At 35.9% G+C, this 26781-nt stretch overlaps 1 protein-coding gene across 12 annotated transcripts in view; it reads right to left on the reverse strand.

The window, feature by feature from the left end:
* rols (zinc-RING finger and ankyrin repeat domain-containing protein rolling pebbles) overlaps nt 1-23313 on the reverse strand; it is a 68047-nt gene extending 44734 nt beyond the window's left edge. For 4 of the 12 annotated variants that reach the window (XM_089466384.1, XM_089466388.1, XM_018005521.2 and 1 more), the window contains exon 1: nt 10340-11260. In XM_089466384.1, coding sequence (XP_089322510.1) covers nt 10340-10535 — 196 coding nt within the window. In that variant the 5' untranslated portion in view covers nt 10536-11260. Of the gene's footprint in view, nt 1-10339; nt 11261-17355; nt 18259-19411; nt 19831-20477; nt 20496-22926 lie in introns of those variants that run through there. The other 8 variants (XM_018005520.2, XM_089466383.1, XM_018005523.2 and 5 more) reach the window with 8 other exon arrangements.
* Between the last annotated feature and the right edge of the window lie 3468 nt (nt 23314-26781).

A 26781-nucleotide genomic window follows, 5' to 3' on the forward strand; every position in this document is an offset into this window, starting at 1 on the left:
AAATAAATATTATTAAAATAATTTTAACTATAGTTAAAGGATATATATATATTTTACATATATTTTGTAATTAAATAATAATGATGAAAAAAAATACTATATAAAAACATTTTTAAAATAATTTATTATTATAAATTATTATGTTATTATTATTTAATATTATAAAAGTCTGATTGTCGTCTGATTAGCTTTAATGATTCGAACTCTTTCAACTCTAGCTATCACATAGAGCTCATCATCTATCAGCAACGACAAGTAATCAATTTATAAATAAAAGCACTCATTTTGTTATAAATTAAATGAAATTTAATCACAATAATGATTTCACTTTTTTATATAATTAAAAAAGTTTTGTATTCCCATTCTAATTTTCAATTTTGTCTGTTTCATGCGCCTTAACTATTTTTGTTTACATTTCGAGCGCTTCTTCCTCTTTAGGGTTAAGAGTTTCACCCCATTAAACGCTATGAAAAAGTGTTTCCCATTATGCCTTTAGTACTTGTCTTTCACATCTACGTCTACGCACATTAATTTCCACGACAATTCTGTAGATGCTTGTGCATGGTCCACAGACCTCAAACATTTATATAGCTCATTAAAAAACAAAACAAAAAATTCCATACCATTTAAGTAGTTCAGCGTCGTAAAAAGGCGACACATGTGGCATTAAAAAACAACAGAAACTGCTGCGCTGAGAGGCAAAATATTTTGTACTTTTCTCTTTTTGTTTTGATGTATCTCGAGTTGATTTCAACTAATTGCTTTGACATCTTTTTCTTTTTGGATTTCGTGAAGCTGCAGCACAATCGTCTAACACATTCATGAGATTGCTTCGAGATCAAAAACAATTTGCAAGCTGAAGACTGCAGACTGCAATTGCGCTCAGCTTCCTCTTGATCCCCCCAGTGTCGGGACATCTTTGCATTCCATTTGCAATTGAAGATCAGGCGCCAACTGATCTCCAAGTGGATGTCTTTGAATTGGCGCCAGACGCCAGTTTGTGTAAACAATTTAAACGTTCTTCATAGACACACCCCAACAACATCGCAAGTAAATATTAAAGCAAATTGGGGCTGAGCCCATGGACAGGAACTAACCTTACCCTGTCTTTATGTTATTTTGTCAGACAGTTTTATGGATCGCAAGTAAATAATAAAACAAATAATGAAGGAAGTTAATGAAAGGGTTTCTAATAATATTTTTGCTATAAACATGTCACAAATCACATTGCACGATTATAAAAGACACGTTTTACTGAGCAAGTACAGTGATCGCCCGAAATGTGCAACTGTCAAAAAGTGAACAAATATAATTTTATGCGATTTGTATTTGTATTCCAAACGTAGAAAAGGCTTAGGCATATATTTTTTAAAATTATTGGAATATATTAATATAAATTTATAATTTAATTATATTAATTTTGTATAATATTAACATTTCTTTGTTATATTATTTTAAATATCAATATTTATTTAAATATTTCAGTTACTTCTGTCCAATTAGCTAACTTTACAAAATTAATATTTAACTGAATCATTTAGGTTTTCAACCATAAGAAACCCACAGCCCTTCGTTCCACTTAATGATGGTTCACTGTCTGCCCGACCAAGTGGAGCAGGTTCAATAGTTCAGTGTCATTCTGATAATTCATTGTGAGCTAGTGGCCTTCGATAGAACAATAAACAACACAACAAAAAACTAACCAACTGAGCCGTGACTTACACAACGTGCGTATGCTGAGCAGTTTGTGCTTTGTGTAATGTTAATAACATATTAATAATAATAATAATAATAATATTGTAATATATTAAGCATGAAAAATGTTTTCTGATGCCACGAAAACAAAGGCTTGGCTTAACACGAGCTGGAATCGGGCTTCAGGCAGCCCATCGATAACTTACTTCAGCTCTTCCGTTTTGTAATTAATCAATTTCAACTCCCAAATGCATACAATAAATAAATCGCGCGCATTGTGTGAAAAGTAAGCAAAAACAGCAACAGAAACAGCATTAGCCACAATCGACAACAATAACAACAACAACATAAACACTAACACATTTTGGTTTTATAATAAATATGTTAAGATTTACGAGACAAAGGCGCAACATTGACGTGAGTACAACATGTTGCAGGCCAGGAGCATGAAACCGAAGCTGCCAAAACATGACAAACACCCAACAGCGAAAGAGTGTTATGTATATGTATATGTATATTATAGTGTGTGTACATTTACTTCTGGAATAAACTGTACACTTTTGTTTTTAATATTTGTAAACAATATGATGGAAAGAGAAACTATAACTAAAACTTAAATGCAGCTGCCAGAAGCCGTAGGAAGAGATTATTATATGTACAATGGGTTAAATATGTTTCATTCCATATACAAAATTTTATGACTGCCTATCAATTTTCGCAAATTGGCAAAGTAATTTTATATTTATTAGACAGTTATTTCTCGTTAGTAAGATCTCAAAAATATGTTGAACATATGTTTTTAAGCAAGAACTTGAATTGAAGAGAATGGAGAAGATTTATGCTAGAGCTTTGAACTGTGAATTTATTCATATAATAACATACTAAAATTTATATGGTTATTATTTGTAAACAAAAAAACACAAATCATTTTTAAATATTTCTTGTAAAGAAAATTAACTTTGTCAAACCTAAATTAAACTAATATCTATAATATAATATATATAAATATATCAAAAATTATTTTAAAATACTATCTCCAAGTATTCTTTAAAATTTTCTAAATAAATACTATTTATGAAAACATTTTAACATTTTATTTTAGTCATTTAAACAAACTACCATGGTGCTTAGTTGCTGCTGCTGCTGCTGCTTAACAGTTTCCTATTTAGCCATGGCTTATAATTTATGTCTATGCAGCGTTTGTCCGCCGGGCAGGCGGCGTTAACATAGCGCGTTATTTTATTTATTTTTTTTCGAGTAGTGCCGTTTAGTTGGGTTATTTCTCTTCCTCTTCTTCTACTGGCTGTGGCTCAGTTCGTCTCGTCCCGTGCCGTCGCATCATATCGCTCATTGAGCATCTCGACGCATAAATCAAACTTTGGTCTGCAGTTTTTCTTCAGCACACGGAAAAATACAGAAACCAAAACCAAAACTGTTTGGTCAGATCAAATTGCCCGACTCTGGACTCGCGTCTTGGCAACTTCTTGGAACTTTGCCTGCCCCAACTGGGATACGTTGGTATATACACAATTTATATATATATGTATACAATTTATAGCCTTTTAATGCTGCACTTCTCTCTGCCGTGTCGGAGTCTGTGGCAGCGTTGACATTGTAGCGGTAAATGTTGATAAATTAATTCGCTGCAGTTTGCAACGCCGTGGCACGGACTGCCCAAAAAGCTGAACCCAAGCCGAAGGTGATTCATGTCCGCCATGACTCTGCACAAGTCTCAAAATAAAGGCAGCCCTATATACATATATACATATAAACATGTATACAAACAATTGGATTTATCAAGTGACATTTCGCATGTATTTGCTTTCGAGGCGGCGAACAACAAACAGCAGAAAAGGAAAGAAAAGAAGAAGCAAAAACCACTTGTCAAACTGTTGGCCTAGAACTTGACACATGGAGCGCTAAAGCTGGCTGTGAATGTTAATTGTAATACAAATTAATAAAGCTGTTGTCTTTTTGCCATTGTCACAGAACTTTGAATTATTCTAAAGGCAATCAAAATCAAAGCTTCCAGATAATTCCTTAAGGTAACTCTTTCGCAGGTCCAACTTTTCGAACCTTAACCTCTTTCACTGTAATCACAGTCTTTGACAGCCTACGCCAAGATTCTGAGGAAATTTTTATATACATTTTACAGAATTTATCTCAAATCTTGATCTGGAAAAAATCTCCTGAATCTTTTATATTTCGTCAAGCTTAATGTCGGATAAGATTTTAATCATTATGAATAATAATTCTCAATGCTTTTTTTTATAACTCTGTGCATTGCCCCTTGGCACGCACCTTGTCAACTGGGAACAGGTTCAACAAACTTGGACGTTGGTTCCGCCCATTGTCTGGGAACTGGGAAATGTTTTTATTGTAAATACTCTCGCATGATGAGTCTTCTAATTAAAAGAAATGCTCAGTCATTAGGCAACAATTTCACTTAAACGACTCAGGTGAAAGTTAAGCTTAAAGCACGAACAAAAACAAAAACAATCCATTAAATCATCTTCAGCCACAGCAAAAAAAAAAAACACCTTAAGAAATAAATCAAACACAAAATGATTCAATGAATGAAATTATTCATAAATACATTAGCAAACTTTTTTTAGGAAATTTAAATGAGAAACGTTTAGGCTGATGACAACTGAAGTTTGAAATTATTATTTTTGTGGCACAACTTTTTTATTTATTAGATTTTGAATAAATGTTGAAGTACCCTCAACATTTTATTGAGCAAACAACCCACGTTCGAAAATTGCCAATGTTTGCCTGATGTCAAATCGCAAATAAAAGATCTTTTAAGTGAATATCGAAGAGCGCAATCAAGGCTTTAGCCTGGATTATGCAATGGTTGTTCGCATCGAGGTAAGCGTATGAATAATTCATTGCCGAGACTTGACTTTCCTTCTAGTTACCGTGGAAATTAGTCACAGATAAGCAGCCCAGAGAAAGGTCATTTAACAAATGTCTGTCAATATATACAAAGAATATGCATTAACATATGAGTCAAGATTGAATTGCTGCGCAGAGTGCAAGGGTCTTACAATGCATTAATCTCTGGCTTCAGGTAACAGCAAATTAATTCTACTTATCATTTAGATAGATAGCTATTGTGACTTGAATACTAAATATGCCTCCTCTCTTTTTCTCTCAAGGGAATGATTAAAATCACATAGAAAGGTGGCATTTATGCTAGAGAGAAATTGATACGCGGTTTCGAGTTCACTAAGTAATGTTTGTGTATCAAAAACTTGATCATTCTTTCGCCCTTGCTATTACGCTTGATATACATATATATGTATGTATATGTTTATAAATATCTCCCTTGGTTTATGTATTTTTCATTGATAGGAATAAATATCTATGTATATATATCTATTTAGGGAAAGAAGTGAAAAATTAGCTTCAACTTAAAAATCTTTTTAAATAATAATTAAATATCTATCTTCTTGTATGTCACTCTCTCTCTCTCTCTCTCTCTTACTCTCTCTACCTCTCTATCGCTCTCTCTCTCTCATTCTCTATTTTATTTTGTCTTTTTTTTCCCTCTCTCTTACTCTCTCTCCCTCTCTATCGCTCTCTCTCTCATTCTCTATTTTATTTTGTCTTTTTTTTCCCAAATGACTTTCAGCATGCTTACAATTTGTTCTACCTACTTTTAAACTAAGCATTATTATCTCATACACACATATACATACATTTGACAACTGCTCAAACCATCAAACATATTTTTTCTCACACGCACGCACACACACACTCAAGTTGCTGCTCAACTGCTGACCCAGTACTGACCCTGGCTATCTCGCTGACCCACAGCCATGGCCGAACCTCAAATGCAAAGTCGGACAAATCTTTAGAGCTCAAATGCTCCACAGTCACGCTTTCTTACCGCTCCCCCGCACACTCAAACACACACACACAAACACACAAGTCCACATAAATAAAAACTACAAATTGCTGGGCAAACATTTGGCATCTTTTTTTTTGTGTTTGCTATTTAAGCAAATTCACAAATTCGTATTTGGAGACCGAAAAAAAGAGTCAAAGTAATTCGCTTCCTCAACTGTGGCGAACTATTTGTAATTGTTTTTCGCGACAATCTACAAAGCAAACTCGACTCCGATAGCAAGATATGTTTGCATACGAGCCGAGTTAACAAGCAAAGCCAATTACCTTCATTTTGCTTTAATTATTGGCAAATATTGAAGCGAAAAAACCACAAGAAAAAACAGCGACGAACGCCTGGCGCCGCCTACAAAGTTTATCAAATACAGGTGCGACAGGTGCGCCGGTCAAAAGGCGCGACAGCCCGGGAATTCTTATAGATATGTGCTACATACAATATATATATATATATATATATATATATATATATATATATATATATATATATATATATATATATATATATATATATATATATGTTTAGCTATCTTATCAAAAGTTTTCGCGTGCCAAATGTATGAAAAAAAAAAACAGTTGACTAACAATTTCATATAATTGTAGATAAAAGACAGGTAAGAAATGTGTCAAATGATAATTCTCGGAAATTCTTTTTGAGTCTATTATTAAAGAACAAAAACTAATCAGTTATATATTATGCTTAATATTTAATCACTGACTAGTTAAGATCTAACATACATTATAAGTAATACGTCATCGAAATGATTAAATAATAAATTTCTTTATAAATTTCTATCCAAGTTGATGGAATTCTTAAGTATGACTAACTTATTGAGGAATGTCTTTTAAATAAAGATTATGATTAGTGTTTAGTTATAAAATATCTCCACTAAATAGTTGGCGATGCTTAAGTATTTGTTAATTTGTCAATATTTTTTTAATGTTGATTACAAACGATCTTTACATCAGTTAATGAAATCGATATGGGCATAAAATGATTTGATAAACAAAAGTTGGATTGATTACCTGAGAATCCAATTTCCATAGCAATTGTCTTACATCAAATATTTCACACTAATTTAAGGATTTTCAGCTGGCAAAAAAAAAAAACTAAACAGAGAAAATCTGAGCTCGAATTGAAATGCTAAAATGATTTTTCCGACTAATTACATATTTGTATTCCTTCTGAAACAATCTCTTGTTTATTTATTCGATTGACTTTGATTGGTTTCAATATTTACCTTTATATCTGTTTTATTAATTATTCTTTAAAACATGGCATAAATTATAAGAATATTTTCATAAAGGCTCTTTCCTAAGCTAAATTTAACTCTGCGTCAATTATTATAAATATTTGTAGTTGTATTTGTATGGATTATATTATATTCAATTTTACATTTTCTCAAGTTCTCCATGTCAACTTGTTGATGTCTCTCTTGACAATGTCGAGGCTACCGTCAAGCAACGCCTACAACTTGACTTAGACACATATGAGATATGAACTGCTGATTGTTTTTTTTTTTTTTTTTTTTTTTTTTTTTTTTTTTTTTTACTAACTCTTTTGTTTTATCTTTGACCGACGCGTTTACTACAACAAAGTGTTACGCGGCTACTATTGCCATTTGGCAATCAAAAATAACAATTTTAACAAACAAATGTGCAAATAATAATAAAAAAAAAAAAAAAATAAAAAAATTGTATGTGTTTTTCAAATGTTTTCGGCAGTCGAGTCAAATTTTGTTGGAGGTCAACAATACAAATTTTATTTCAATGCAAAAATCAAATTTTCGTGTCGAAATCAATTGGAGAAGGTGGAGATTAATTGCTAACTGTATATAAAAGCAGACCAGCACTATGAAAACGAAAATTTCCTATCATTTATACCGTACGAAGGCTATTTTAATTTAAAAATATGTAATTTTCCACGTAGGCTTTATTATGTATACCTTATTTATTATTCGTAGATTAGAAATAACATTAATAATATGCAAAGGCATTAAGCAATCAATTATGTTTCAGATTTGAAGAATATTGGTAAATATTTAATATAAAAATATATATAATACTAGAGTATAGATCCATTATCAATCCATGACCTCAAAAATCCAACTGAATTTTTTTTTTTTTTTTTTTCGCAGAAGATCAATAAAAAATGACTCAAAATTTGTTGTACATAAGTTTTGTCCATGCGAAGCTTCATTTTGTAGTTGACGTCAATTAAGGATTACTCACATATTATTGATTGCCTTAATTAAAAGACAAGCTGCAATGTGATTAACTTTATGTTCGAAATTGCGAAAGCATGCAAAAGTGAAGAGAGAAAAAATATTCATTTCACTAATGAGAAAAAGAGTGCCGGGTACTCAATCAACTACAAAAGATTGTGCGATTCTCTCAAGGAAAGTTGTGCAAAAAATATAGAGAAACGCAGATAGAGCGAGAGTGTAAAAGAGAGACAAGGAGAGTAACAACTTGTCAAGGCAGAAAAAAAAACTTTTGCAACATGCTTTAGCCGTCGGCCAGAGATGCTCATTTCAAAATAATGAGTTAATAAACTGCAAGGAAAGAAAGAAAATACAGAAAGAGAGAGAGGGGCAAGGAACGATTGAGTGCGAGCGAGAGGTAGCGCCTGGAAGATGAGCGCATGCAAAGTGTCAAATAATTCAAAATGTGACTGCGCGCTGGCAACAACAAATCGAATGCGATTTGCCATGGCGCAGCGGCTTTAACTGTGCAGCGCATTTCGTGCGCAGGGCTGCCAACTTGCTTGGATTTTGCATGCTATTTGAGCTAACAGCAGCAACAACAGCAGCAGCAGCGGCTGCCGCATGTTGCAATCTAACATCGCCGACACTTTAAACGCTCATTTGGCAGGCGACCCGCTGAGCACAGCCGCGCAATTAACCATCCAAGAGAGCCACGGGCCACGTTCCAGTCCACTCCAGTCTAACCGATTCCCTCACCCCGTACTCCTTTCCACCTCCCGCTCGCTCGCTTGCACATTTCCAGCTAATTTGCCGCCAGTGTTTGCTAATAAATCTCACTCACACTCACACATGCCCGCACGCACACACACACTCAGGCAACTGCTCCTAATGAGCCCTGAGGGTGTGTTATAGCAACAAGACTTAACTCATTGCCACACTCATGGCATTCTTCTTCTTCATATTCTTCCTTGTGGATCTTTTGCCTTTCTAAATGAGGCAACCTCGATATTTAAACAGCTGCATGGAAATCGCAAAACTAAATTTATTCAACTTGTTGTTGTGTTAGTCATCTTAATTAGACTTGTTATGACGGATCAGTCTCATACCAATTCGCTGTTAAAAATAATTTTAATATAGCCACAATCAGCGTTTTTTTTTTTTTAATTTGCGAGCCATCACTGTACTGCATTATGCTTTTTTATTGTACTCCTAGTTGATTGGCATACGATGTTGGCCATTGTGTGGCTTAATTGAGTACCTGTTGCTGTATTTCTATATAAACAATTCGACAAATACAAATAAATATTTTCATTCTTCTTTTCTTTTGTGCCATTCAGTTTTGAAGGCCTGAGATGCGAAGACACAAAGGATTTGTCTGTTGCCACTCGAGGCACATTCAAAACTCTCAAGAACCAAACAAACACGCACACACACACACATACATGGGAAGATACACAGCCACACATCTGTACGCTCATTTTCTAACTCAATTGAAGAGAAGCTAGCTAAATCTCAACTTTAACCTTCAACTTGAAAGCGCAGCACATAAACAATATAAACGTTCAAACACTTGATACACTATTTAACTCTCCTTCTGCCGCTCCTGAACACAATTCAAATGTGGAGACCAGCATATGATATGTCTGTATTTGTATGTTTGCGAGAGTGCTTGTGTCTGCTTGTTAACAAATTTTGAAATAAAACATTTCTGGGAATTCTACACAGCAAACAAATAAAAGCACACACCGACAGCGCGCCGTATGCTCTCCACTCTTTCCATTCTGCAAGTTTCCCCTCACCGCTCTTTCTATTGAAGCTTTGGCATGCGCAACGAAAGGAGCGCAAAAGCAAAGAAAAAAGCTTCACGAATTGCGCAAGCGTAAAGCACAGCTGAAGACGCCGCCGTCGCTGCTGCTGCGCTTGGAATTCTTATGGCATTTCTCATGGCACACACAGACAGACTTCCTGCCGACCCGTTGCAAGCCCTTCCAGCGACAAAAGAGTTGCATTGTCTCTCCAAAATACAACAACAAACATAAGAGAAGTATAGGGGAACTGGATTATTCTGCGACGCGACATGTAAATGAGTTCAAAGCATTGGAATTTAATGCAACTGCTGCTAAATTGAAATGTTGCCAATGATCACAAAGAAGCGAGTGAGAGAATAAGAGGAACAAAGACGGGGATCAAATGGAAAGCAATGGTATGAAGAGACGTAGGCGAACGCTGCGTGAAATACCTTTCATAATTAACGCTTAAATAAATAGCTGACTATTCAATTCTTGATTTTTTACATGCTTCGATTTTTAATGATGAGTAATTAACTAGCCCTAACATTATGCAGCAATTAATAAAAAATTTTATGTTTAACTAATTTAATAGAACTCGAATTCAACGAAAATCTTTAGCAAAAATAAATAAATAAAGAATAAACCAAAAATGACGCCATTTTCCATGATTACGTATGCCAAAATGAACGCATTGACACTTAACGGTTATTTGTTCTTATGACACCCATGAGAATTTACCTAAAAAGCTGCAACTATACCCACTTCCAGCGCGTCGACCGGTTGTTTTATTGCAGCTCCAATTATTTTGGAAATTTATTTTATCCTTGCCGTTGTCGATGCTTTCAATGGTGCCGTTGTTGCTGCCGTTGCCGTTGCCGTTGCCGTTCTTGTCGGTGTTTTTGCCACTCGAAGAGCGGTTGGTTAGTGGGAACATCTCATGTATCTTTTATATGGCAGGCTGCCTCATGCATCTGTATCTGTGTGTTTGATGTATTCAGAATATCTGCATCGGCATCTATATATATAAATATATATACATATATATAGATGTATGTGTGTGGCAGTTGCAGCTGCTCGTTGCAGCCTGACGTATCCTTTCCAGTTGTTGCCAATCGATTATGGCCAAGTTACATTTTGCCTTCTCTACAGACTCACGATCTTTCTTCGTTTCCACTTTTTTGTTGTCTTCGTTTATAAAGATGTTGCAAGGGGAATTATTTCAAAATTTCAAGCAATTTTTCTTGAATATAATGGGAATTTTGAATTTTTTACCATGTACTGTTTAAATGGCAGTTATTTTATAGCTTTGTATTTTTATTGAATTAAATTTTGGATTTTACAAATCGTTTTACGTTTCTTTTCCAGTGCACTTCAAAGCAAACAGTTATCGATAGATAGGCACACACAGTAAGAATATATTTTAGACAACTTCCAGGTATTTCGTTACACATACGACCGGTATACGCAGTCGACATAGATTTTGTTAATTTTTGCAACTTTGCGATTTTCGGTTAAACAATTTACACACGAGGCGCGTAATGAAACCGTATCCAAATGATGTCGCGCTACACGCGATCGCTGCAGTTGTAAGCAAGCGCTGACAAGAATGACGCGACGTACGAGCTTTAAAACGCGTTTCAAGACTGAACGAAGGCACTGAGCAGAAAAGCCAAACAAGTGTCAGCCAGTGTTGCCGAATCAGCTATTTTGTAGCTAGATCTGGCTACTTTTTAAGGCCGATTGCTACACAAATTTTCAAACAGCTATTAGCTACAAATCTGGCTATTTTCAAATATTACATTTAGCTAAAATACAAACGAACTTATAACAAAATTGGATTCGATACTTTTTAAATGTAAATGATTTAAATGTACTAAGTTTTGTGTAGAATTAATACTACAACTGAAGAATAGGTAGACTTTTTAATATGTTATGCGAAATTCATTTCTTATCAATTAATCAGAAAATGGGAAATCAGGGTATAATTTTGGATACCACACCCTCTTCGCCGCCATTTTGTAAAAAACGCATTTCAAGTACTAGAGACTTGTGCTTTGGAATGTATACACATTTTAACTATATGATCACGTTTTGAAAGTTTCATTAAGATTGTATGTATACAAAAGATATGGATTGCGCCGACATGGCAAATGTTGCTATGAGTATAGCGCTCCACTCAACTACCTTAAAAAGCAAATTATAAAAGCGACAATGGTGAAAATTACCAGTTGGTGGTCATAGATGAGATATTATCGGAATTAAATTAATAAAGTTGACTTTTTATGAAAAAAACAGCACTGTTTTCTTATTTGCTACTTTTTCAGCTATTTTAGAAGAAAGTTGGCTACTTCTAGCTACTTTCAGCCCTTGGTTTTGCTACTTTTACTGAAAAAGTTTCGGCAACACTGGTGTCAGCCAGTCAGCTGAGAGCGCAACTCTACAATGGAAAGTCTACACAAAATGCTTTACCGGTTAACTAAAAGGCAGATCTGAGCGGCGTTCGGTGCGTGGGCTCTCTCGCGCTCTCCCTCTCCATCTCTCCCTCTCTGTCTGTTGCTCTTACTCTCCACTGCTGATATAAGATCTAAATGCGGCGCTCAGAGCGTGTTTGGTGCGCTTATCAGTTGACTATCGCACATTTCATTTTCATTTTCAATTTGTGTGGAAAAATTCATTCACGCTTCGTTGTTGTTTTTGTTGCTCTTATTTGTATTTATATTTGTATTTGTTGTATTTTTTATTTTTGTGAGTTTTGACTGATTGAGGCGCTGCTGCTTATCACGCGTACCCAAAGTAGCGACACAGCCAACGGCGCTGAGCTGATGACGCAAGCATCAAGACTTTGCCTCGTGCTGACTTCTCACAGGTTTTCAAATGCAGATAAGAAGCAGTAATAAGGGTTACATTAGGTGCAACACGGAAGATCTTTTTTGACGAGGGTTAACGAAGAATGGAAAACACGGAGAAGAAAATGGTAAGAAAGCTTCACTGGGAAATTGAATTGGGAACAACTAGAAGAAAAAGTCTACAAGTTCCAGAACTACTTAACGAATGTTCATTGAACTGCTTTTCGTATACATATGCTTCATATACATATGTACATGATTTATGTACATATGTATGTATATATTCTTGTAAAATTTAATCACTTTTGATTTCATTCCAAAGATGTGAAATCATTCATTTAAAATCTAATCAGAACTTTTTCAATTGCACATACTTAAAGAATCGCTTATCAACTATAAAGAAAACAAAACTGATTGATTTTTGCATCACGCTACTAAAAATAGAGCTCTAGCATAGATTTCCCTTTCGAAATTGTCGAATGTAACCCATGTTTGTGTATTACAAATCGCCGTCTGACACAGCTTGCCTCATTAATCAAGATTGTGTCAAAGGAATTACCTCATTTGTGCGCTTTACATTTGCTTCACTGTGTGGGTTCTGATTGGGCTACTTAGCGACTACCTGGTTCTATTGTGCTACGATCTATTATAGTCGATTCTTCTAAATGCCAACGGCGACAGAGTATTACGCGATTGGCAGCGGGTGGTCGACGATTTGAACATGTCTATAGATTATTAATATAGCTATATCCTATTAGATGATGTTAGATTCATTATATTGCAATCTAGTGTACTGGAATTGTAATTGTAATTGAATTGTATATTTCCGTAGTTTCTATTACTAGATTGGAGAATGATATATTTATTATATAAAAAAATATGATCTAGATTCTGGACACCCAATTCTCTAATGCTTTATTATATTATGTTATATATAAGCTTAAACAATTAATATTATATAATTTATTTTGATTTCTCTACTTTTTGTCTATGCCAACATTCACTTCCCAAGGAGCTTTTCAATTACTGTTCTCAATGAAAAGTGAAACCATTAATTTTAGAAAACTATTCAAACTATCCAACTAAATATATATCTCCGGCTTATCTATGCTAAAAACCAAAAAGCAATGCAAGAATGAAGAGTTGAGAAAACGAAGTTTACAACAGTTTGCAGGTCATAAATATTGGAAGAGCCAATCAATATATATGTATATACATTGGTATATATGTGCATATATCAGTTGTGGGAAATCGTTGAACACACAAAATGCATTCAACTAGGCGGACAGACGTTGTTATTGGGTGTTCGCTGTAGCGCTTGATGTTAATAAATAGTCGCTGGGGCAAGAGATGCGACTGGACGATGTTTGCTGCTTGTTGCCACAACAAAGTTGCAAGCAAAGTTTTCTTTCGGTTCTGTTTCTTCTCTTTCTCCATCTCTCTCCCTGTCTGCGTCTCTCTCCCTCTCCTTCTCTCTTGTGTCAGCCGGTTTTTGGTGCGACGGACCATTCATGGCAACTACCGTTTGGTCTTTTGTTTGAGTTTGTCTTGTGGCCGTCAGCTCGACGGAGTCTATTTGTAGATACAAGCAATACCTAACAAGCGGACACTCCAGCACTCCAACTCCAGCTCCAACTGCTGCCGCTGCCACTGCTGCTGCTGCTGCTGCCACTGACTCCTCTCGATCCTCGCACATACCTCTCGCATCCCTCTCGCTTCTCTTCAACTATCTCTTTCTTTGATGGCTTGCGATGTGTACTTAGGTCTTGTTGTACTCTGTACACTGAATACGTAAAACGAGTATATTCGGTTTGTTCATAATGAGTTTTTGAGTTTATTTGATATGAGCATTGCATGGAATATAAACGCTATTATTAAGAGTGGTATTATTAAGAGTACAAAATATATGTCTAGATTACTCTTTGCCAGGAGCTTTGGCAAAACAAATATATTTTTACTTTACATCGAGCTGTCTACTTATACTAATTTCGCGGATTGGAAAGAAGAGTATATTGGCTTAGCGTAAACTCTTTTGAGTAGTTCCTATAACTATATAGCATTAGAGCTGCAGAATATAAAACCGGGTTGCTCAGTTATGGGGAGAACATAGGGTCATAGGGATTTATAAAAAAATACAAATAGATTGCAGCTTAGACTTTCCCAAATTTAATATTAAGAACACTTTAAAGAATGTATTTATAAAAAATCATTTTTAGAAATGTAATTTGGGCAACAATCAAATTCCTGTCAATATTATGGATACGGATGCTGAAATTCTATCCCAAGAATCAGTCTAAAAATCGATAAAATTTCTTAAAATCCACTCTGCACTTAGCACTCATCTCGCTCACCAAATCCCCATTCAACTGCCCAACCAGATTCACTCTCCAAAAAGAGAGCAATGCGCAGTCGCTTATGCCTGGCTGGAGGGTTCTCACTTGTTCTACCTGTATCTCTTGGGGTACTGTGTTGCTTCTGGGTCTCACTGCACGTTCTCAGCGCGCTATCTCAAGTGTTTTTTAAAAGTTCTTCAGCGATAACCAATGTAACTTTATGGCCACTCGAATTCTATGCTTCAGAGTCTAGCGAGTCGGATGGATCGCTGGTGCCTGGACAGCTTAGCAAACTGCACTACACAATCCATATTATCACCATCATCATCATCATTATGATCATCAATATTATCATCATTAACATTATTATTCAGTTTGCAAAGGTGCGTTGTGCACATGATGTATGTATATATGATTCATGACTTTTCACTTTTGCACGCGAGGCAAGGCAAAAAGAGTGTGGAATATGGATGAAAATACACTGCACAGTGGGCTTCAATTGAAATGTTTAATCAAAAAGATTGAGAGTAAGCATTGGAATATAGATTTAAAGTACAATTACACTCCGGCTGTAGCTGTGAATTTTATTTAAATTAAATTAAATAAAAATTCGTGTAACTTTGAATAAACCAAAAATTTAAGAAAAACAAAATTTTGAATAGAAGGAAAAAATATATTAAAATTAAATAAAATTAATATAAAAAAACCAAAATAATAAATTTAATAAAAATATAATGAAAAAACACTGCACAGTGGGCAAAAAATGAAATCTTTGATCATAAAAGTAGAGAGCATTGGTAAATGGATTGAAAATAAGTAGAATTACATAAAATGAAAATATTTTAAATATTAATAAAACAAAGCTATAATCAAAATAACAAAATAAAAAATAAATACAAAATATAATGAGATGTTAAACAAAATTTAAATAAAAATAAGAAACAAATTAATATAAAAAAAAATTAATTTTTTGTTTAAATATTTTCGAATAAATTTTTGTATTGACTTTAAATAGTCGACATAAATAGATGAAAATTGGAGAACTATTTTAACAATAAGGCATTTAATCAGTTTGTTCTATATTAAATTATTATTTTTGTTTTTGCCCGCCAACTGTACAATTTGTGCCACTGTGCGCCGCTTCGACGAGTCTGACACTTAACCCTTTGCATAAATTTTCATCATTTTTGTGGTCGGCACGTAAATTACTGTGACATTGCACATTGCAGCATCATTTTGCAATTTGTTGAATAGATTTTGTTGCATTCTGTGCCGTTTTATTGATTAGTTTTAAATTAAAGTTGAGCGGGCGAGCGGGTGGAGGAGGCGAGATGCTGCCCAAACGGGGCGGCATAAATCCCAACAATTTTCTTATTAGAAACTGTCAATGTCAGCGAATTTCACCCGAGGGATATAGAAATATATACAAATATATACATATGCATATTCAAATTTATATATATATTTATATATATATGTATATTGGTCGATGATTTATGACCCTGACTGGCCTGTTAAACATCTGTGTGAAATGGTTTGCCTGGCCTGGCAGCCTGATGGCTTTCACTGCAGCTCTCTCGCTCGCACACTCGCATACGGCATCTGGCTCTCTCTGTCGTTCATTTCGTTTGTTGGTTTTTGATGTGGCAATGAATGTGGCTTCGTTTTTGTGGGGGTCAGCCACCGCCTTGCGGGCCACCTTTCTAATGCCGAGCACTGAAAGGAGTCTGCCATCAGCGAGCGGATCATTAAAAGCTCTTTGTGCATTTTGTTTGCTTAGCGGGTAATGAAGGATTATAAATGGATTGCAGTTGATCTACCTGGTTAACCTGTCCGGATGCAATTGATCGATTGCCTGACAATCGTCAACTGGCTTACGAAAGCTGAATAAGTGGGTTAAAGTGAAATTCATTTGGCTAAAGAAGCGCATAAATTCATCAGAATGTCATTTTGCAGGTAATTCGCATTAATTGCTTGAATATTGATGAAATGATTGCATTCAATATACACTGAAGATTCATTTAAAATCAAAAGCAATTTAATTAATTTTTTGGAGGCTTAATTAATAATTAAAACATCTCTCTTTCGACAAAACTAAATAAAAAATCGTATTGAATTTTAAAATGCGAAATTATACCTATGCTATATACATAAGTATTTAAAAATATTTAACCAAAGGCTCAAGCTGCCAGTGCTCAACTCTTAGGTTAGTCTTCATTTTAGATTTTTTTCTTGCTCCAATAAATACATATAAAAAAAATATTTTTTATATTTTTAAATTAAAAAATATTTGTTAAATCCATTAAAATTAGAATAAATAGTTATATATTTATCAGTTGGTAATATTTTCAACGACCGTCGGCACAGTTATTAATGTATATAATCTAAATATATCATATATGTATATATATTGAATTTCTATTATACTATCAAAAATGTGTTCTATATCAAATAAATATTCTTCTGTATATGCATACCATTTAGTATATATAAGTCTTTCTTACATGTATTCAACCTCATGAAATATGCTCCTCTCGTACAATATTATAATATTCTATACAAGGCTCTGACTTACCGCTCTCCGCTGCACTGAGGCACTTCGCTGCCGTCTCCTCGTCAAGCTCCTCGGCGGGATTGCCATGGCCAGTGTCCAAGACGCATGTCACACTGGCGGAGCCCCAGTCGAGGGCGCTGATGCCATCGTTCGATAGCAGGGATAGATCCATGGGCGGCACGGAGGCGCCACGCAACGTGCTCGCCGAGCTCATTATGTAGTTGAGCTCTAATGAGGAGTTCATGGAGCCGCCATAAATGGAGCTGGTCTGCGAGGCGCAGGTGGAGTCGAAGCTGCGATTGTTTTTGCGACGTTTCTCGGGCGTCGCATACAGCGGCTCTGGCGCCTTCTTGGGCGTGGCTGCTGGAGTGGACAGCTCACTGCCAAAGGAGCTGTTCAGTGTGCCATAGCACGAGGTCATCATGATGTCGTTGCGATTGAACCTGGGCTGCCAGAAGTCCTCCTCCGCATTGCCAGAGTCGGCCAGCTGAGCGTTTGCAGCCTCATGCTGCTCCTCAGCAATCAGTTCGTCCAGATAGTCGGCATCACACAAGCGCGACTCATCGATCATGGCAATGGTGTCCGGCGCATCGTCATCCTCATCCGTGTGCGCCTCATCCTCATCTTCATCGCCCTCCTCGTCCTCCTCCTCCTCCTCCGTTGCGTAGTTTTTCCCAGCGTTTAGCTTTTGAAACGTCTCATCTGCCTGCTGCATGAGATCATAGGCACGCGGTATGGACGAGCCGTGCAGAGAATCGGAGTCATTCTCCTCGATGCAGGACAAGTGGCGTGTGCGAAAGCCATAGACAATGCCGCTGACAGGAATGTTGGGCGGTGGATGTATGGGCAACGGGGGCGTTTCCAGCTTCAGCTCCGCCACGTCCATTGACTGCAGCTGCATTGTGGCCATTGACATGGGGTCAGCTGCAAATTGGAAAACGTGTGCAATTAGTCCAAATGAACAACTGAAAAAGAGCTCGCTTATTGCACATTAAAACGAAAATTGAAATTGGACGCCATTTGGGGGACTTGACTTTTACGATCGACCAAATGTGCCATTAAACCACAATAGGAAATGGAAGCAAAACTCGAGCAACTGAAGATTGAATACTCTTACTATACTTTTAGGTACAATAAATGTTTGCTATATATGCTATATAATTTAAACCGTTTTAGATCGACAAAAATTTTAGTAAATAGGAAATAATTAATAATATAATTAACAAAAAATAAATAAATAAATAATATTAAAATTAAGAAAAATAAATTATACATAGTAAAAATTAAATTATTTAATTAAAATTCAAATTATTATTTTTTATATTATATTCCACTTAATGTATATGTATATATTTTATAAATAATATACATATATATAAATAATAATAATAATTTTTGAAATATTAAAACTACAATAATAGTTGCAATAAATGTAAACCAAATCAAAAATAATAATAATAATTTAATTTGTTTTTTTTTTTTTTTTTTTTTTTTTTTATTTGTTTTCTATTTATTCATTCCTAATTTTATATAGCTTAAGAGTCTCTAGTTTTCGTTTGTTGTTCATAATTTTAGCCGTCTATATACCTTAACTTATAGTCTACATACATACGTAACATGTAACATGTCTAATTCTCTCTAGGCGTTACACATTTCTTGTCAACATTCGAATACCCTCTCTCTTTCCCATAAAAATGCACTAAAATGGCAGCTAAACTGCGCAGCGCCAGCGGAAATGAGCTCTAGCTCTGACTATTGCTCTACTCTTTAGACTGCTCTCTCTCTCTCTCTGTCTTTCTGACACTCACACTGTTTGCCTTTCCTTCAGCTTTGCTCAGCTCCATGTGTGAGTTTCCTACGCTTTTGTGTATCTTTAGGTGCGAGCTTGTAAATGATAAGCCTATGGCTTTAATGCATCTTAATGCCAGCGCAATGTGAAATTGTTTCAACATAAATCTGGCAGCGCACACGCCTGGTAGCCAGGCAAAACACACACACACACATACACTCACTCACTCACTCAAAGTGAGTGCGTGAGTGAGAGAGAGAGAGGGGTGGGAGACGGAAGTGGACTCACGATAGATGCGCACGCAACTTCCCCCATTTATGGGCAACTCCATTTGGTTGCCCCCTGCAACGATTCTGTGCGGCCTGTCTGCCTAGCAGTGGAGGGAGGATGAACGCGCGCGCGCCTCGGCTGCTGCTGCTGCTGCTGCTCTTGTTGTTGCTGTTGTTGTTATTGTTGACGGTACATGGAACTCGTAATAGTTCTGCTAGCGTCAGCGTTGACGTTTGCCGTTGCATTTCCACTGTCAACATGCAATGTCGACGCACTCTTGACATTTCCAGACGCTGCTCAAGTAGCTCTGCTTGTTGTTGTTGTTGTTGGTGTTCGCTCATCTAATGTTCACTATTTTTAATTTGCGAGCCCATGGGGAAAAACTATCACAAAGCGCACGCGCTGCAGTTGCAGTTGCATTTTCACTTGGCATCGCTTTTTGTGTTTGCCATAAACAAAGAAATTTTGCATTTTTCTGTTTATCGCACGCTTTATGTTTGTTATCGATGTTCAATTGAAAAGTATCGATGCCAATGGCGTTTGCCATTGATCAGGCACTTTGTTTGTTTGCCACTGTCGCTCTGTTGTCACGTCCAACAGCTGCCGTTATGTATGTATATTTATGTATGTATGTACACTGCGCGCCCAATTGTATGCCTTAAAACACCTGTACAAATGGCTAAGTAAACTTCTTATTGCAAAATTATGCACAAGGAGACGCATAATTTGCTAATTAGCAATTATGGGCTGCCAACTAGCTTGAAAGCTTTTTTGAAACTTGCTCAAGCTGAAAATTGGATATGAAATGGCAAATTTGATTCTAATTGGAACTGGTTGGAAATTGTGCAAATGACATTTGCGACTTTGAAATGAATCTAAAATGAACGACTTCAAGTGAACCAGCTTCTGCTTTGTAAACTAAGGCTCTAATAAACCCAAAATCTGCTGCGAGTCTAAGGAATTACTGTCATATGTTATCTAAAATAAACTACATAAACTAAATACTTAAAGCGATCTACTAAAAATTAAATCATGCGAACTATATATGAACTATGTACTCAGCTTATTAAGAACTCTGACTTACTTTCTTTTGATTCGTGTCGCTGTTTGTCTCGTTGGCTCTATATTTCATATTTTTATTTTATATTTATATAGATTATTTTCTTCAGTGTAGGCTGCACAGAAAAACTAACGCAACAAACAAATTACTCGAGGCGACAAAACAATGCTGGGCTTGGCTAGGCCAAAAATAGATCAAGCAAACTATCGGCTCGGGAACGGGAGCTGGATCGGCAATGCTCATAGGCAGAGGAACTAAGGCACTGTTGTTGTTGTCGCTGTTGCCGTTCGTGTTATTGTTGTTGTCGTGCGCCAAAGCGGGAAATAGCATCGGGGAACAGTTGGGAACAGCAGCAGCAGCAGCAGCAGAAGTCAAGGATCCCCAGCAAACTGCATTAAACTACTTTCGGCATTCAGTTTATTGCGTCGTCTCGTCGTGTGTTTCTACTTTTAGCTGCTGGGAGTCCGCCCCATCCCCGAGTCTAACTGTGAGAGAATCTTGAACTTGTGCTGCGTTCACTCTTTTGCTTGTTGTTTACGTTTTTCCTTAGGTTTTTCTTTATTGTTTTTTTTTTTTTCTCCTTCTTGTTTTTTTTTTTTTGTCGTTTGTTCTTTTCTTTTGTGGAAAGTGAAATGGAAAGGAGGAGAAAGGGGAGCTGCTGGCGACATATTTCAGTCGTATTTTCCAATTTAAATTGAAGCTGTTTTTGTTCCAGACATTGGCACTTAAATGCTTTGGGATGTGGTCACTCATTGGCGCTATATTTGGTATGCTGGCAGCATTTGATGCAACATGGAAGAGGCATGCTAATTCTGTCAGCCAGCCCTGACATCAAATTACATTCGCATTACTCATTTACCAGGGGCAGAGAGGCAGTGCAAGTAACAGTAATCAATGTAGGGTATACAATAGACAATGTAGAGAATACTCAATTGAAATAAGAAATACTTATAATATATACATATCTGTATATTGATCTACTATTAAATATTTAAATTGAATACATACATATATATTGAAAATACTTTTTTTAATATCTATATTTGATCTAGTTTTAGATTTATTTATTTAAACTAAAATTTTAAAACCTACCTATGATTTTTTAAAATTTGTAATAACTTTTTTTAAATTTTTAATCTTTCCCATATTTTATTTTTCTGTTTTTTACTTATTATGTAATTTAAAAAAAAAAAAATCTCGTTTATGCAATTCCATTTATTTTAAATCAGTTTCTGATTTTTATCAAAAAGTTTCAAAAATATTTTCATGCTCCATTTTAAAAGTGTTTAATTACATATAATAAATACAAATTTGTTAAATATTTTGTTCCTTTAATATTCGTTTTTATATTTAAATGTATTCGAAGCTCAAAAATAAATATTTATAAAATTAAATTAAAAGAATACTTTAAATATATAAAAATAAATAAATAACAAGTAAGAAAGCTCTAGTCGAGACTGCTCGACTACGAGATCCCCTGAACCCTTGGAGCAATAGATATTTCAATAATTTTTCGCGTCTTTCAGCTTACACAAGAAACACGCACACACACACACACACAGGCACGTATGCACACACAGGCACACATACACACACACGCATACAGACACACATACACAAACACACACGCATACTCACACAAACGCATACACACACACACATACACACACATACACAAACACATACACACACAAGCACCCACGCATAAACACGCATGGGCTGCAGTGTGCGCTTACTATGAGAACTTAATTGTTTAATAACATTTTTTATTGATGTACGATCTTCATGAAACTTTCAGATTATGATTATAACATGAATATGCATGTAATTGCCAAAGCACAAGTCTCTAGTATTTGAAATACGCTTTTTACAAAAGTGAGGGTGAGGGGGTGAATTTAAGGGTGGGGGGTAAATTTTAACAAAAACCGAAATTGTATAAATTGCATATAAGCATACATTAAAAATTTGGAGACTCTAGCAATAAAGGTGTAGAAGATATAATTTTATAACTGGTTTTCGATAAGGTTTTTTATCGATAAAAAAAGATCGGGATGAGTTATCGATTTTTAATGATAAACTTGATATGCGCGCTGTAATTACGGACATTTTAAAAGAAATTTGAAGTCTCTAGCTCTTATATCTTCTGAAATCGACGCGTTCATACATACGGACAGACGGACAGACGGACAGACGGACGGACGGACAGACGGACAGACGGACAGACAGACGGACAGGGCCAAATCAGCTCAGCTCGTCACCCTGATCAAGAATATATATACTTTGTGGGGTCTGCCACGCCTCCTTCTCCCTGTTACATACATTTCAACAAAACCATTATACCCTGATTTCCCATTTTCAATGGGTTCAGGGTATAAAAATATTATTTCTATAAAATAAATAGCTCATATTAAATATATAAAATTTATGTTTTAAATATTATTAATTTTTAATCCAATAATAATTTCATACATACCTTTATAAATATATTTAAACTAAAAATGTATATATTCCTTTCCGTTTTGAATAATTTTAGAAATAGAGTAAATTCCAAAATCTTCGCCGATTTGTTTTATGTTTGTGCATTAAGATATTTATTATATGAGTTTTAACACTAAATTTATTTATATGTTTATATGAGTTATCCTCTTTGGATATTTTTTGGTTTGTTTTATTAGGAACCGAGCACAATTGTTTATCACTAATGGTAAAATTTCGTATAAATCACACTCACTGATAATCCAAGGCACAGCATTAATTTTTGGAAATCGTATACGTATATCAATATCTATATCCGTTTCGAATTGGCTGCCGTATCTCTTTCTCTCTTTCTATACCGAACGCGCGTTGGAATGCAATTGAATTGATGCTCGAGCTGCGCCACTGTGTGCAGCCCCAAGCATCAGCCCTCGGCAACAAGAGACCCTCGGCTCCTAACTAGACGAGGCCAGGGAAGATAGGCAGATCAGCACGAAGACGAAGACGAAGACGAGAGCTGTCTAAAAATAGTTCCAGCCGTATTGGACGTGCAGTCGACACGGGTCCGTCACTTCTCTGTTAGATTTCTTACCTCGGCAGACGCTGTGTCTGTCTATTTCTATGGAGCTCGGCAATATGCAAATCCCACTGTTTTCCTTTCGCTGACAAATCTGTTTAGAGAAGTATAAAAGTGATAGTTCTTGTAAGTGAAAATTTCAAATTAATTTATATAGTACAAAGTATAGAACAGAAAATATTTCAAGTTTATGTTTTAGTTAAGTTTTCTAGTTTTAAGTTTTAGATAATTATAAAAAAATATAGTAATCAGTAAAATAGGAATAATATAAGTTCAAAGTTATATACCAAGTGTAGCTCTCTTAATATAATTGTAATATTATAAAGCATAGCTAAAAGCCCGAAAACCCTTTGTATTAATAGAATAAATGAGATTAGGCTAGCAATACAAATGACATAGGCAAAGAAAATGAAATTGATTTTTGATTAACAAATCTTTAATTCCACCACAAAAAATAGAAATAAAACTTAAATAACGAAACACACAGCTCTCAGACAGCCCAGCAACTGTACCCACTGTCAGTCAGTGGCAACAAGTCTCTGTGGATGTCAGGATTCGTGCGAAGTTCATTCAACTCGGCAACAGGAGCTGTCGCACGGACGGAAATGGACACAAATATTTCATATCGTATAGGTAGGGTGTTGAGCACGGAGCATGGAGGAGAAACCACAGAGACAGGCGACGCATGCGCAGCAGAGTTTGTTCACCTCTTGCGCCTGCATCCGTCAGACGCAAAGATACAGAGATGCATAGATACACAGATACATAGACACTCACGGAACGTACTAAGTAATTGCAGTTACGCACGGATTGTATTACACGAGGCCAGGTTTTCAGGGATCAGTGGCTGTTGTTTTTGGGGGGCAAATAAGATTGGTTGCCTCTCGTCTTTGATTTTTCCAAGCAACTGTTTCAATTTCTGTGTGGCTTTCTATTTATCTACGACTGCACTAATATCACTTCCACTTTCCTCCACCGAAAAGGTGGGGCCTGACACTCGAGGGGCAAATGATTTGTGACACATTCTTGATGGCAACTTATCTGAAATTTTGTCTTTGATTTGTTCTCGTGATTAATTATGCTGGGAAAGTAAGATTTGAGTTAGTTGTGTAACATTTAATATGGGATGTATATATTTAGTGTTCTTTACTTTGTTATCACATATTATGAAATTAATTTATTTAAACATTTTGAAAATGTTTGTAATATTTTAGTTTAATCTATGTATTATTAATTATTTAATCAGACAAAAATATTACATTTTAAATTCTCATCATATTAATTTTTTTTTTAATATAATACATTTTGAATAATAATATACATATTTGTATATAAGTTTATATATAAAATATTTGTAAAACTAAATGTATGTACATATGTAGGAAATAATGTATACTAATTTATACAAAAAGAATAGCAACAGTTTGTAATATTTGTATGTTTTTAGAACATTAATAATTAATATTAAACAAGAAGTGCAAGTTTAAAAGTTTAAAAAACTTGACTGGATGCTAAGAAGCAATAGTCCATTGTCACTACGCAGCAACAGACAAATATACATTGCAATAGTAACCCCTCAACTAAGTGAAAACCATTAAAGACAAAGCACTAAGGAAATGGATCAAAGCTGAATGGTTCGACAGAAACGAAACCCTGCACACTGACCTTAAGATGTCATTGCAGAACTCATTGGCCGACACAGCACAAGGTAAGCAGACAGAATAACTGCCCATCCAAACCAGCCAATTTAGCCAGCAACATAATAAACAGAAGATTAAAGATTGGATCTCAGTAAAGACTTAAATAAAAAGACTAGACTTAGCAGCAATAAAAGCAAATAGCCACTCTAATAGCTAAGGTTTATTTGAAAATGCATAATATAGAATTAAACACAAAAGCCGCAATAAAATTTATAAAATAATAAAAAGTTTTAAAAATTAAAAGCGCCCCAATGTATGCAAAACATTTTTTGTTTTAATTTTAATGCAATAAGCACTTTTTGATTCCGTGCTGGTCACAGCACAGTGGAGCAGCTGCATAGAGTTGTCGACCAAATACTAATGGCGTACGACAACAAGGAGTATTGCAACACACTCTATCTGGACATCCGGGAGCCGTTCGATCGAGTGTGGCACACCGGAATGCTGTTGAAAATCAAACGGAGTCTCCCTGCGCCATTTTTTGGACTGCTCAGGTCGTATCTTGAGGGAAGGCGATTTGCGGTACGCTTCCATACGGCGATATCCACTGAGCGCGATGTGGCAGCTGGTGTACCACAGGGTAGTGTCCTTGGTCCTCTGCTTTACTGCCTGTACAGCCATGACATGCCACAGCCTGATAGCAGCCTGTATGGAGCATCAATGCTGGCCACCTTCGCAGATGACGTATGCATCACATACAGGTCCCGATGTGAGTACGATGCAGCGGATGGCATCCAAGATTTTGCGATAAAATTTGCGGACTGGGCAAGGCGATGGAACATTGCCATCAACGGAAGCAAATCCGTCAATGTTTGCTATACGCTGAGGAGGAGTACGCCGCCAGCCGTGCTCTTGGAGGGAAACCCAGTGCCACAGGCGAATGATGCCAAATATCTTGGAGTGATACTGGATCGCAGGCTCACCTTTTCCAAGCACGTAACGGCGATTACAATGCGCTTACGTGCGGCAGTGAAGAAGCATTTTTGGCTTCTCTGCTCGCGCAGTAAATTGTCACTCACCAACAAGGTGACAGTTTATAAACAGATCATTGCGCCAATATGGAAATATGGGTGCCAAATCTGGGGACTGGCTTGTGATAGCCAAGTTCATCGAATCCAGGCCACCCAGAATAAAATCATGAGATTGCTTACCGGCTGCGAGTGGTTTGTTCGAAACACCATACTGCACAGAGACCTGAAACTCGCCACTGTCTTTGATGCGATAAATCAGCACTCTAGCCGGTACAATGACAGATTGGAGCGGCACAAAAACAGGCTAGCAAAAATGCTCATAACAAACAGAACTCCTAGGAGGCTTAAAAGGAGACAACCAAGGGACCTGATTCTCCGATCGCCCCGGATGACGGTCAACAGGAGTTGACTATAGCTGCCATCATTGTGTTATTATTATGTTGTAAATATTTGTAATTGTAAATATTCGTAAATTGCGACAGCAACGTAAGTTGCCGGCGCGCCCTAAAGGGCTGAATGAACAGATAAGAAGCTCACAAAGGGGTTATCGAAAAACCTCGTATGGCTTTAACAAATAAAATAAAAAAAATAAAAATAAAAAAAAT

The sequence above is a fragment of the Drosophila arizonae genome, chromosome 4 (genome assembly GCF_054131065.1).
Source record: "Drosophila arizonae isolate 15081-1271.41 chromosome 4, UAZ_ARI_1.0, whole genome shotgun sequence".
Taxonomy (NCBI): domain Eukaryota; kingdom Metazoa; phylum Arthropoda; class Insecta; order Diptera; family Drosophilidae; genus Drosophila; species Drosophila arizonae.